General features: G+C 48.9%; 1 protein-coding gene across 1 annotated transcript in view; it reads left to right on the top strand.

Annotated features, from left to right (window-relative positions):
• Positions 1-5,308: 5,308 nt before the first annotated feature.
• PALM3 (paralemmin 3) overlaps positions 5,309-12,064 on the top strand; it is a 479,251-nt gene continuing 472,495 nt past the window's right edge. The window contains exon 1 of the mRNA XM_069604395.1: positions 5,309-5,719. Coding sequence (XP_069460496.1) covers positions 5,713-5,719 — 7 coding nt within the window. The 5' untranslated portion in view covers positions 5,309-5,712. The remainder of the gene's footprint in view (positions 5,720-12,064) is intronic.

Here is a 12,064-nt window from a genome sequence, read left to right as displayed (position 1 = left end):
AGGATTCCTATGTGGCTGGTAAGTAAGCAGCATGGTCTGCTGCAGGTAAATCCACCCAAGCATCTTCATACATATTATGAGCCCGGCGCTTCCAGTGCCGGGACCGATGGCTTTGATGAGCCTGGTGCCACCGGCGCCAGGACATGGTCCAAAAGGTCCCAGTGGGGACCGGCTGGTGCCTAGGATGAAGGTTAGGGGCCTGCTTCCAAGGACGTTGGGCTGGTCCTGGCTCCTTGGAAGCAGTGATCATGACAGGCCAGTACTCTTAGTGGAATGTCTCTGAGGAGAATCCGTACTTGGTTAGTGAAAGGTACAAACCACCCAGCTTTGGACTAATCTCTGATGAGCCAATTTGATAAAGATTTGCTTAACTTAGAGGCATGTTCAATTCATATTAGGAATGTGAAATTGTTGCAGGGAACATGAGATTAGAGAAGTTATTGAGATATTATCAATAACCAGACAAATGCTGAAAAAACAGATACATTGATGAATTGAAAGGTGTTAGGGAGAATTCACAATATGTTCTAATTTCCCTTACCTTTTGAGACCCCCAGCAACTTTGCTGGATTTCTAGGATTTTATTTTTTGCCTGGAAAGAGTGTGAGCCTTTTTTTTCCCACTCTTTCATGTATTTTGATGTGTGTTTTACTTTTGTGTTCTTTGGTTATCAGGTTTTAAAAGAACTCCATTGGCATCACCTTTTTCTGTGTGTCACAAAGCACCTTCAGTGAAGTGGCACAAGGATGTCTTTCAGACTTCCCAAGGTTTAAATACCTTCTCTGGGACTGACTACCGTCTCCCAGAGCATGTAAAGTTAAATTGACTTTACTAGTCTCTTTAAGTTTACAGACCCAGCAGACACTATCTTCCTATAGACGGCTGGGGGGGTTGCTTAGATTCCTCTGAGTCAGCACACTCATGTAACAGTAAAATGTTACCCTTTCCTACTTTAAATGGCTGGTGGCAGTGGTTTAGATCAACTACCGTGATTTTTTCCGACCGCTAACAACCATAGCTAAAAATCCAGTCAGCCAATGTTTTCCAATATGGCGCCCAAGACCTATCTGTAAAAACAGACTCTGGTCATCTTTTTTCCCCATTTCTTTTAGGAAAGGTCCTTCTTGTGTTTGACTCAGCGCGCCAAACCAGGTTTGATCCTTTTGTTTGTCCCCATCTGGTCAAATTTTCATCAAATTGCTGTTGAAAACCGAATAGCCAGAGGGAAGGAAACCAGCTTGTGGACTTTAAGCCACTCACACCTTAAACCAACATCTTGCTACAGCTTTTGGCATCTTCCCTGGGCAGTGCAGGAACCTCCCGACGTCCTCCTTCTTGTCTCCACGACTGAAGCTCAGGAGCAGCGAGATGCAGGAACTGCCAGGAACAACTGCCTCAGCTACAGCTTTCTTCATTGACAAGGTACTGTGGATGCGGTCCAGAAATCTTTTCGGCCATCGAGAAAGTACGTGAAACTTTCCTCAACTACGAAGGCTTGTCCTTCCCTAAATATTCGTCAAACTTTTCACCTAGCCAAATTCTTCTAATCTCTGTGGCAAAGACTTAACCGTTACTTACCAGAACTGTGCTATCCAATACAAAGACTCTGAAACATTGACTTTGGCCCAGGCCTATTGAGAAGAATTGCTGGTTGTATTTTACTGAAACCCTTTGCCTTGCCTCTGAATGTATTTGGCTGTCTATTCTTATAACCTTGTCTTTTCCGTCCCTTATTAAGTATCTGAAGTACCATTTTGCTCCCACTTCATTTTGGAGCTAAACTTGTTCACTTACTTACCGGTTGGATTTTTGTGGTGTTTTAGTTTGTGATATTGAGCTGCTTATGCTAGTGTAATGTTTTCTAACTGACTGAGTAAATAAATTGATATTCTTTTACCAAGAAACCTTGAGTAAGTGTTTACTTGAATCACTGTATTGCTTGGTCCTTTGTGTAACTTGTTCTACTGCTCACTTAATCTCTTGAGATAAGTCTGGCTTCTCAGCCATCACTACCACTTTACTGTGTAGTACGGGGTTGTACCAAAGGTGAAATTGTGCTTACACTTGTAGTCCTAATTGCCTGTAGTTTTCCCTAAGGGTACTGCAGGTGATTCTGCCTAACAAAAGGTTATGTTGCTAATATTTAATACGAGTAAAATGAGATGTACAGAGAATTTGATATGTCATAATGATTTCAGGATCAATAATTGTATGTTTTAACTTTTTTTTCTCTAGATATAATTTGAATGTATAACTTGCCCCTTAAGAAGAGAACAATCTTGAAACGTGTTGGGCCACATGAATATTAAACATTATTTTATGTCAAACTTATAATGAATGGTGATACTTATTGATTATAACATACATTTTGATAATGAAAGATTTTTTATATTATGTACTACATAATACCAAGACATGGAGCCTCATTACGAGTTTGGAGGTAGCCATGCCCTTAATGGCTACCCCCAAACCCGGGTCTGGATCCGGGTTCCCTGAATGGGGAAATACTGGGCCTTTCCAACCTAGGAGGGCCCGGCATTTCCCCAATCAGAGAACCCGGACCCGGTCCATCCCCATTCCCATGTGAGCCCCCATAGGGCTCAATGGGAATGGGGAGCATGCTAACAACGGGGTTGTTAATGATGGGCCCGTTGTTAGCATGCTGGCTGCTCGCGGGACCCGCTAAGGATGTCTGGTAAAACAAGGCATCCTGAGCGGGTCCTGCGAGTGGACCTCATAATGGGGCAGTAAATGGTTAACGGCTCAGGCACCTTTACCGGCACTGTTAACTCCTTACCGCCCTCCTCGTAATGAGGCCCATAGACTAGACTGTTTGACTCAGATATTGAGCTATTGAAAGTGTAAAAGGGACGCGAGTTCCTTAACTGGGAACTAGTTCTGTTTTGTATGATTTACAATCCATATGCCAGGGTTGATTGCGATCTCCCCTGCACCTGATGTTCATTCGTTAAATAATACATTTAATACTTTCCCTAAATGCCATGTTGGAATATAGGAGTGCAAGGTGGGTACATTGGTTGGATCTTCATTAAACTTGTCTGCTTTTCCTGCCAAGTTCCAATTTTAACCTCACAAACCTAATTACCTAACTGCAAGATGCTGCCAAATACTATCTTCAATGTATCAGCCTCTGTTGCTTGTCTGAAAACTCTTGGCATGATTCATAGTTTTTCATACCTGGCTTAGAACTGGACACCATTTTGTACTTGAGTTATCCATTTTGAAATATATTTTTGTCTGCCACTGTACTAATTCATCAGGGAGCTATTATTTATTTATTTAAGTATCTCTCACTTTGTATCCCTTGTTCGTAGTATATCTTTATACACTTATGGTATGTGTGTGATATTTAAAGCACCCTTCACTTCCTGGGTCATCCTAACCCAAATATGCGTGGTGCCATGTGCATATTTTACCTTAAATAAAGGCACTATAATCCTGATTTCTGCAATAATAGAATCATTTGATCTGCCTATCATGCTATCTATACTAAGTTGAGGGGGAGGAGTTTGGCACTCCGCAGACACAACAAATGTAGATGTTGTTGCAGAGCAGTTCATGTGGTTGGAGTGAGAGTGAGTGTGGCTCTTGTAAAGGTAGTGGCGGGTCCAGTATGTGTGTGAGATGGGGATGCAGAAAGGATGAAGGAGTTTGTAGGGAGGGTGGAGTGTGAAGTATAGTGAAGATGAGTGTTGGTACAGTGTGCATTAGAATTGAGGTACAATGAGGGTAAAGGTGGTTGCAGTGAAGTGGTGTGTGGTTACAGTGAAGGTTGCAGTAAGGGTGAATGCAGGCCAACTGGTGAAAAGGCTCTGGTGGTTAAAGTGTCTAGACTCCAGTGAGAGTAAATGTGCATTCAGTGAGGGTGAATACAGGCCCACTGGTGAAATGGTGGTGGTATTGTGGGTGACTTGAATCTAGTGAGGGTGCATGTCATTTCAGCGACGGGAGATGTGATTACACTGAAGGTTGCAGTGTGAGTGAATGTAGTTTCAATGAAGGTTGCAGTGATGGTGAATGGTGGCACAGCAGTGAGGGTGCCTAGGCTCCGTTCAGGGTGAATGTGGTTATAGTGAGGATAAATGTGGTGACAGTGAAGTTTGCAGTGAGGGTGAATGTGGGCACACTGGTGAGAAGCCAGTGGCACTGAGGGTGGATAGACTCCACTGTGGGTTAATGTGGTTGTAGTGAGGGTGAATGCGGTCCACTGGTGAGGTGGTGATGGCACTGAGGGTGGCTAGACTCCAGTGAGGGTCAATGTGGTTGTAGTGAGGGTGAATGTAGCCCACTGGTGAGGTGGTGATTGCACTGAGGGTGACTAGACTCCAGTGACGGTGAATGTGGTTGCAGTGAGGGTAAATGCAGCCCACTGGTGAGGTGGTGATAGCACTGAGTATAGTTAGACTCAACTGAGGGTGAATGTGGTTGTAGTGAGGGTGAATGCGGCCCATTGGGGAGGTGTGATGGCACTGAGGGTGTCTAGACTCCAGTGAGGGTGAATGTGGTTGTAGTGAGGGTGAATGCGGCCCACTGGGGAGGTGGTGATGGCACTGAGGGTGGCTAGACTCCAGTGAGGGTCATTATGGGCCGACTGGTCAGAAGGCTTAGGAAGTGAGGGTGAATAGACTCCAGTGAGGGTGATTATGGGCCCACTGGTCAGAAGGCTTAGGAAGTGAGAATAACTAGCCTCCAGTGAGCGTTGATATGGTTTCTGTGAAGGATGCAGTGAGGGTGAATGTGGGCGCACTGGTGAGAAGCCGGTGGCACTGAGGTTGGATAGACTCCACTGCATGGTAATGTGGTTGTAGTGAGGGTGAATGAGGGCCCACTGGTGAGAAGCTGGTGGCACTGAGGGTGTCTAGACTCCAGTGAGGGTGAATGTGGTTGTAGTGAGGGTGAATGCGGCCCACTGGTGAGGCGGTGATGGCACTGAGGGTGGCTAGACTCCAGTGAGGGTGAATGTGGTTGCAGTGAGGGCGAATGTGGTTACAATGAAGGATGCAGTGAGGGTGAATGTGGGTGCACTGGTGAGAAGACGGTGGCACTGAGGGTGTCTAGACTCCAGTGAGGGTGAATGTGGTTGTAGTGAGGGTGAATGCCGCCCACTGGGGAGAAGGCGGTGGCACTGACGGTGGCTAGACTCCAGTGAGGGCGAATGCACCTGCAGGGGTTGGAGGAAAGGTGAACCATGAGGGGAATGCTGGAATGTGGTCAATTATTTATGGGCCAGGGCCGGCGGTCCGCGAACCCCCCCTCCCTCCCTCCCTCGGTGCCACCTGATCCGCACGGAAAGTCGCGCCCAGCACACCCCGCCCGGGACCTTCTCCTGTGCGTTCTCCTAAAAACGGGTGGAACCGGCTTTTCTGGGCTCCGCCGGTGCGGACTCTGCCGAGCTTCGACGCCCAGCACCTGCCGCCCGTCGTGCCAGGCCCCCACCCTCCCCATGACGAAGGATCCGGGCGCAGAGAAGCCGCCGGGGCCGGTGTGAGGTGCCACGGGGCGGAAGAAGAGCCAGGTGAGGGGCGACCACACGAAGCGGAGCCCAGCACCAGCAGTGCACCCCGAACTCAGCACCGCAGCCAGGTGCGAGCCCCCCTCAGCCGAGTGGACCCCTCCAAGCAGAGTTGCACTCCGGCACTGCCCCCCCCCCAGCAGTGTGCGGACACCCGAGCAGGGCACATCGTCGCCGGGATGGAAGGTGAGTGAGTGTGAGCCGGGCAGCACACCTGGGGGGGGGGGGGGGAGAGTGGAATGGGAGGCCGAGCTCTGCCTGGAAACGGGAGGGGGGGTCAGGGGGGGCAGAGGCACCGCTCTTGCCCGGGGAGAAGGCCCTGATCATTCGGGGAAAGTGGGGGCTGAACTCTCCCAGAGGAGTTAGGATCCCAGCTCTGCCAGGGCGAGTGGGCAGGACTCTGCCACTGAGAGTGAGTGTCCGAGCTCTGCCAGCCATTGCCAAGGAAGCCGTGAGCCCGAGCTCTGCCCTTGACTTGGGGGTAGTAGGATGGCAGTCGCAATACACCCTAGATACGGGGTGGGGGAGGGGGGACATGCCTGCAATCAACACGTGAGGAGCTGTCACTGATGGACCGCGGGGGGAGGGTGATGCTGTCAGGGAGAGACAGGACAGCTGTTAGCAGTGGAGGGAAAAGCAGCTGTCAGCAATGGAAGGCGACAGACCTCACCAAGTGAGGGGGCAGCTGTCAACAATAGAAGAAGGCAGCTGTCAGCAAAAGAGGAAGACAGCTGTCAGCAATGGAGGGAGGCATCTGTCAGCAAGTGAGGGAGGCAGCTGTCAGCAATGGAGGGAGACATCTGTCAGCAATGGAGGGAGGCATATGTTAGCAATTGAGAAAGGCAGCTGTCAGCAATAGAGAGAGGCAGCTGTCAGCAATGGAGAGAAGCAGCTATCAGCAATGGAGGAAGGCAGCTGTCAGCAATGGAGCAAAGCAGCTCTTAGCAATGGAGTGAGGCAGCTGTCCCCAACAGTGGGACATACTTTCAGCAATAGAGGGAGGCAGCTGTCAGCAATAGAGGAAGGAAGCTGTCAGCAATGGAAGGATACATCGGTCAGCAATGGAGGAAGACAGCTGTCAGCAATGGAGGGAGGCATCTGTCAGCAATTGAGGGAGGCAGCTGTCAGCAATGGAGGGAGACATCTGTCAGCAATGGAGGAAGACAGCTGTCAGAAATGTAGGGAGGCATCTGTCAGCAATTGAGGGATGCAGCAATCACCATCGGAGGGACACAGCTTTCAGCAATGGAGGGAGGCAGCAGTCAGCAATAGAGGAAGGGAGCTGTCAGCAATAGGGGGAAGTCTTTCTCAGTAATGACGGGAGGTCGCTGTCAGAAATTGAGGGTGGTAGCTGTCAGCAATGGAGGGAGCCAGTTCAAAGAAATTGAGGGAGGCAGCTGTCAACAATGGAGCGAGGCAGCCATCAGCAATGGAGAAAGACAGCTGTCAGCAATGGGGGGAGGCAGCTGTCAGAAATGGAAGGAGATAGCTCTCACCAAGTGAAGGGGTAGCCATACAGGGAGGCATCTGTCAGCAATGGTGGAACACAGCTGTCCGCAATGGAGTGAGGCATCTGTCAGTAATGGAGGGAGACAGTTGTCAGCAATGGAGGGAGGCGTATGTTAGCAAATGAGAGAGACAACTGTCAACAATAGAGGGAGGCAGCTGTAAGCAATGGAGAGAAGCAGCTATCAGCAATGGAGGGAGGTAGCTGTCAGCAATGGAGGAAGACAACTGTCAGCAATGGAGGAAGGCAGCTGTCAGCAATGGAGTGAGGCAGCAATCCCCAACAGTGGGACATATTTTCAGCAATAGTGGGAGGCAGTTGTCTGCTATAGAGGAAGGAGGCTGTCAGCAATGGAAGGATACATCTGTCAGCAATGGAGGGAGGCATCTGTCAGCAATGGAGGGAGGCAGCAGTCAGCAATGGAGGGAGACATCTGTCAGCAATGGAGGAAGGCAGCCGTTAGCAGTGGAGGGAGGTAGCTGTTAGCAGTGGGGGTAGGCATCGGTCAGCAGTGGAGGGAGGCAGCTGTCCGCAATGGGGAGGCAGCTCACAGCAATGGAGGGAGGCAGCTGTTAGCAGTGGAGGGAGGGAGATGTTAGCAGTGGACTGAGGCAGCTGTCAGAAATTGGGGGGGGGGCAACTTGCAGGAATGGAGGGAGGCACCTTTCAGCAATGGAGGGAGGCAGGTGGGCTGAGGCAGTCGCGGGGTAGGCAGGTAGAGCTGGTGTGACAGCTGTCCGCAGATGTTGGAATGAGTGCAGCTGACGCCAGGTGAGGAGCAGGTCTCATTATGTGAGGCAGGCAGGTGTCAGTGAATGGAGGGGGGTCACTGTGAGTTTGCATTCTTCCCCGAAGATGGTGCCTGCTTTATCTAGGAAGGCTGGGCCTGGCTGGCTTTTCTTTTGGTGGCGAGGGGTGCTCGCTTGACAGCTGGTTTGTGCTTTTGGGGATGTTGTTGAAGCTCTCAGTCAGACTCCTTACTGGCGAGGTGTGCAGAGGTGCACCCCCCACCCCAACCCCACCCTGTCCCCATCTCTCCAGGGGAGTGTGGACTTGGAGGGCGTGGACAGGTTTGAGGGTCCGTTTCCTTTAGTTGACTTTTAGGGGGCAGGGGGCCTTGTGTGAACAACAAGAGATCACAGCAATCAAAGGTCAGATGGCGCTGGTTCTGGTATCTCCAGGAATCTTATGTAGGGGTTCACATACAAAAGCAGGGGCGTGATAGCAAAGTCCAACAACTTCATAAATGAAGAACACACCTGATGGTTTGATCACTCAGAGATGGAATGAAGCACACACCTGATGGTTTGATCACGCAGAGCTGGAATGAAGCACACACCTGATGGTTTCCGTATGCAGAGATAGAATGGAGCACACACCTGATGGTTTCATTATGCAGAGATAGAATGAAGCACACACCTGATGGTTTCATTATGCAGAGATAGAATGGAGCATACACCTGATGGTTTGATCACGCAGAGTTGGAATGGAGCACACACCTGATGGTTTCATTATGCAGAGATGGAATGAAGCACACACTTGATGGTTTGATCACACAGAGCTGGAATGAAGCACACACCTGATGGTTTCATTATGCAGAAATAGAATGAAGCACACACCTGATGGTTTCATTATGCAGAGATAGAATGGAGCACACACCTGATGGTTTGATCACTCAGAGCTGGAATGGAGCACACACCTGATGGTTTCATTATGCAGAGATGGAATGAAGCACACACTTGATGGTTTGATCACGCAGAGCTGGAATGAAGCACACACCTGATGGTTTCATTATGCAGAGATAGAATGAAGCACACACCTGATGGTTTCATTATGCAGAGATAGAATGGAGCACACACCTGATGGTTTGATCACTCAGAGCTGGAATGGAGCACACACCTGATGGTTTCATTATGCAGAGATAGAATGGAGCACACACCTGATGGTTGGATCACGCAGAGCTGGAATGGAGCACACACCTGATGGTTTCATTATGCAGAGATAGAATGAAGCACACACCTGATGGTTTGATCACGCAGAGTTGGAATGGAGCACACACCTGATGGTTTCATTATGCAGAGATGGAATTAAGCACACACTTGATGGTTTGATCACGCAGAGCTGGAATGAAGCACACACCTGATGGTTTCATTATGCAGAGATAGAATGAAGCACACACCTGATGGTTTCATTATGCAGAGATAGAATGAAGCACACACCTGATGGTTTCATTATGCAGAGATAGAATGAAGCACACACCTGATGGTTTCATTATGCAGAGATAGAATGGAGCACACACCTGATGGTTTGATCACTCAGAGCTGGAATGGAGCACACACCTGATGGTTTCATTATGCAGAGATAGAATGGAGCACACACCTGATGGTTGGATCACGCAGAGCTGGAATGGAGCACACACCTGATGGTTTCATTATGCAGAGATAGAATGAAGCACACACCTGATGGTTTGATCACGCAGAGTTGGAATGGAGCACACACCTGATGGTTTCATTATGCAGAGATGGAATTAAGCACACACTTGATGGTTTGATCACGCAGAGCTGGAATGAAGCACACACCTGATGGTTTCATTATGCAGAGATAGAATGAAGCACACACCTGATGGTTTCATTATGCAGAGATAGAATGAAGCACACACCTGATGGTTTCATTATGCAGAGATAGAATGTAGCACACACCGGATGGTTTGTACAAGCAGAGGTGGAATGAGGCACACACCTGAGGGTTTGATCATGCAGCACTGGAATGTAGCACACACCGGATGGTTTGATCACACAGAGATGGAATGAAGCACACATCTGATGGTTTGATCACACAGAGATGGAATGGAGCACACACCTGATGGTTTCATTATGCAGAGATAGAATGGAGCACACACCTGATGGTTTCATTATGCAGAGATGGAATGAAGCACACACCTGAGGGTTTGATCATGCAGCACTGGAATGGAGCACACACCTGATGGTTTGATCACGCAGGGCTGGAATGAAGCACACACCTGATGGTTTCATTATGCAGAGACAGAATGGAGTACACACCTGATGGTTTGATCACGCAGAGTTGGAATGGAGCACACACCCGATGGTTTGATCACGCAGAGCTGGAATGGAGCACACACCTGATGGTTTCATTATGCAGAGATAGAATGAAGCACACACCTGATGGTTTGATCACGCAGAGTTGGAATGGAGCACACACCTGATGGTTTCATTATGCAGAGATGGAATTAAGCACACACTTGATGGTTTGATCACGCAGAGCTGGAATGAAGCACACACCTGATGGTTTCATTATGCAGAGATAGAATGAAGCACACACCTGATGGTTTCATTATGCAGAGATAGAATGAAGCACACACCTGATGGTTTCATTATGCAGAGATAGAATGTAGCACACACCGGATGGTTTGTACAAGCAGAGGTGGAATGAGGCACACACCTGAGGGTTTGATCATGCAGCACTGGAATGTAGCACACACCGGATGGTTTGATCACACAGAGATGGAATGAAGCACACATCTGATGGTTTGATCACACAGAGATGGAATGGAGCACACACCTGATGGTTTCATTATGCAGAGATAGAATGGAGCACACACCTGATGGTTTCATTATGCAGAGATGGAATGAAGCACACACCTGAGGGTTTGATCATGCAGCACTGGAATGGAGCACACACCTGATGGTTTGATCACGCAGGGCTGGAATGAAGCACACACCTGATGGTTTCATTATGCAGAGATAGAATGTAGCACACACCGGATGGTTTGTACAAGCAGAGGTGGAATGAGGCACACACCTGAGGGTTTGATCATGCAGCACTGGAATGTAGCACACACCGGATGGTTTGATCACACAGAGATGGAATGAAGCACACATCTGATGGTTTGATCACACAGAGATGGAATGGAGCACACACCTGATGGTTTCATTATGCAGAGATAGAATGGAGCACACACCTGATGGTTTCATTATGCAGAGATGGAATGAAGCACACACCTGAGGGTTTGATCATGCAGCACTGGAATGGAGCACACACCTGATGGTTTGATCACGCAGGGCTGGAATGAAGCACACACCTGATGGTTTCATTATGCAGAGACAGAATGGAGTACACACCTGATGGTTTGATCACGCAGAGTTGGAATGGAGCACACACCCGATGGTTTGATCACGCAGAGTTGGAATGTAGCACACACCTGAGGTTTGATTGCGCAGAGTTGGAATGGAGCACACACCTGATGGTTTGATCATGCAGAGCTGGAATGTAGCACAAACCTGAGGGTTTGATCATGCAGAGCTGGAATGAAGCATACACTGATGGTTTGATCAGGCAGAGCTGGAGTGAAGCACACGCCTGAGGGTTTGATCATGCAGAGCTGGAATGAAGCACACACCTGAGGGTTTGATCACGCAGAGCTGGAATGAAGCACACACCTGATGGTTTGATCACGCAGCACTGGAATGTAGCACACACCTGATGATTTGATCACGCAGAGATGGAATGGAGCACACACCTGAGGGTTTGATCACGCAGAGCTGGAATGAAGCACACGCCTGATGGTTTGATCATGCAGAGCTGGAATGGAGCACACGCCTGAGGGTTTGATCACGCAGACCTGGAATGGAGCACACACCTGATGGTTTGTACAAGCAGAGGTGGAATGAGGCACACACCTGAGGGTTTGATCACGCAGCACTGGAATGTAGCACACACCTGATGATTTCATCACACAGAGATGGAATGAAGCACACACCTGATGGTTTGATCACGCAGAGTTGGAATGGAGCACACACCTGATGGTTTGATCACGCAGAGTTGGAATGAAGCACACACCTGATGGTTTGATCACGCAGGGCTGGAGTGAAGCACACACCTGATGGTTTGATCACGCAGAGTTGGAATGAAGCACACACATGATGGTTTGATCACGCAGGGCTGGAATGAAGCACACACCTGATGGTTTGATCATGCAGAGCTGGAATGAAGCACACACCTGATGG

This window comes from Ambystoma mexicanum, chromosome 3q (assembly GCF_040938575.1).
Source record: "Ambystoma mexicanum isolate Mex_15411 chromosome 3q, UKY_AmexF1_1, whole genome shotgun sequence".
Taxonomy (NCBI): Eukaryota; Metazoa; Chordata; class Amphibia; order Caudata; family Ambystomatidae; genus Ambystoma; species Ambystoma mexicanum.
This window is presented reverse-complemented; position numbering and strand designations above follow the sequence as displayed.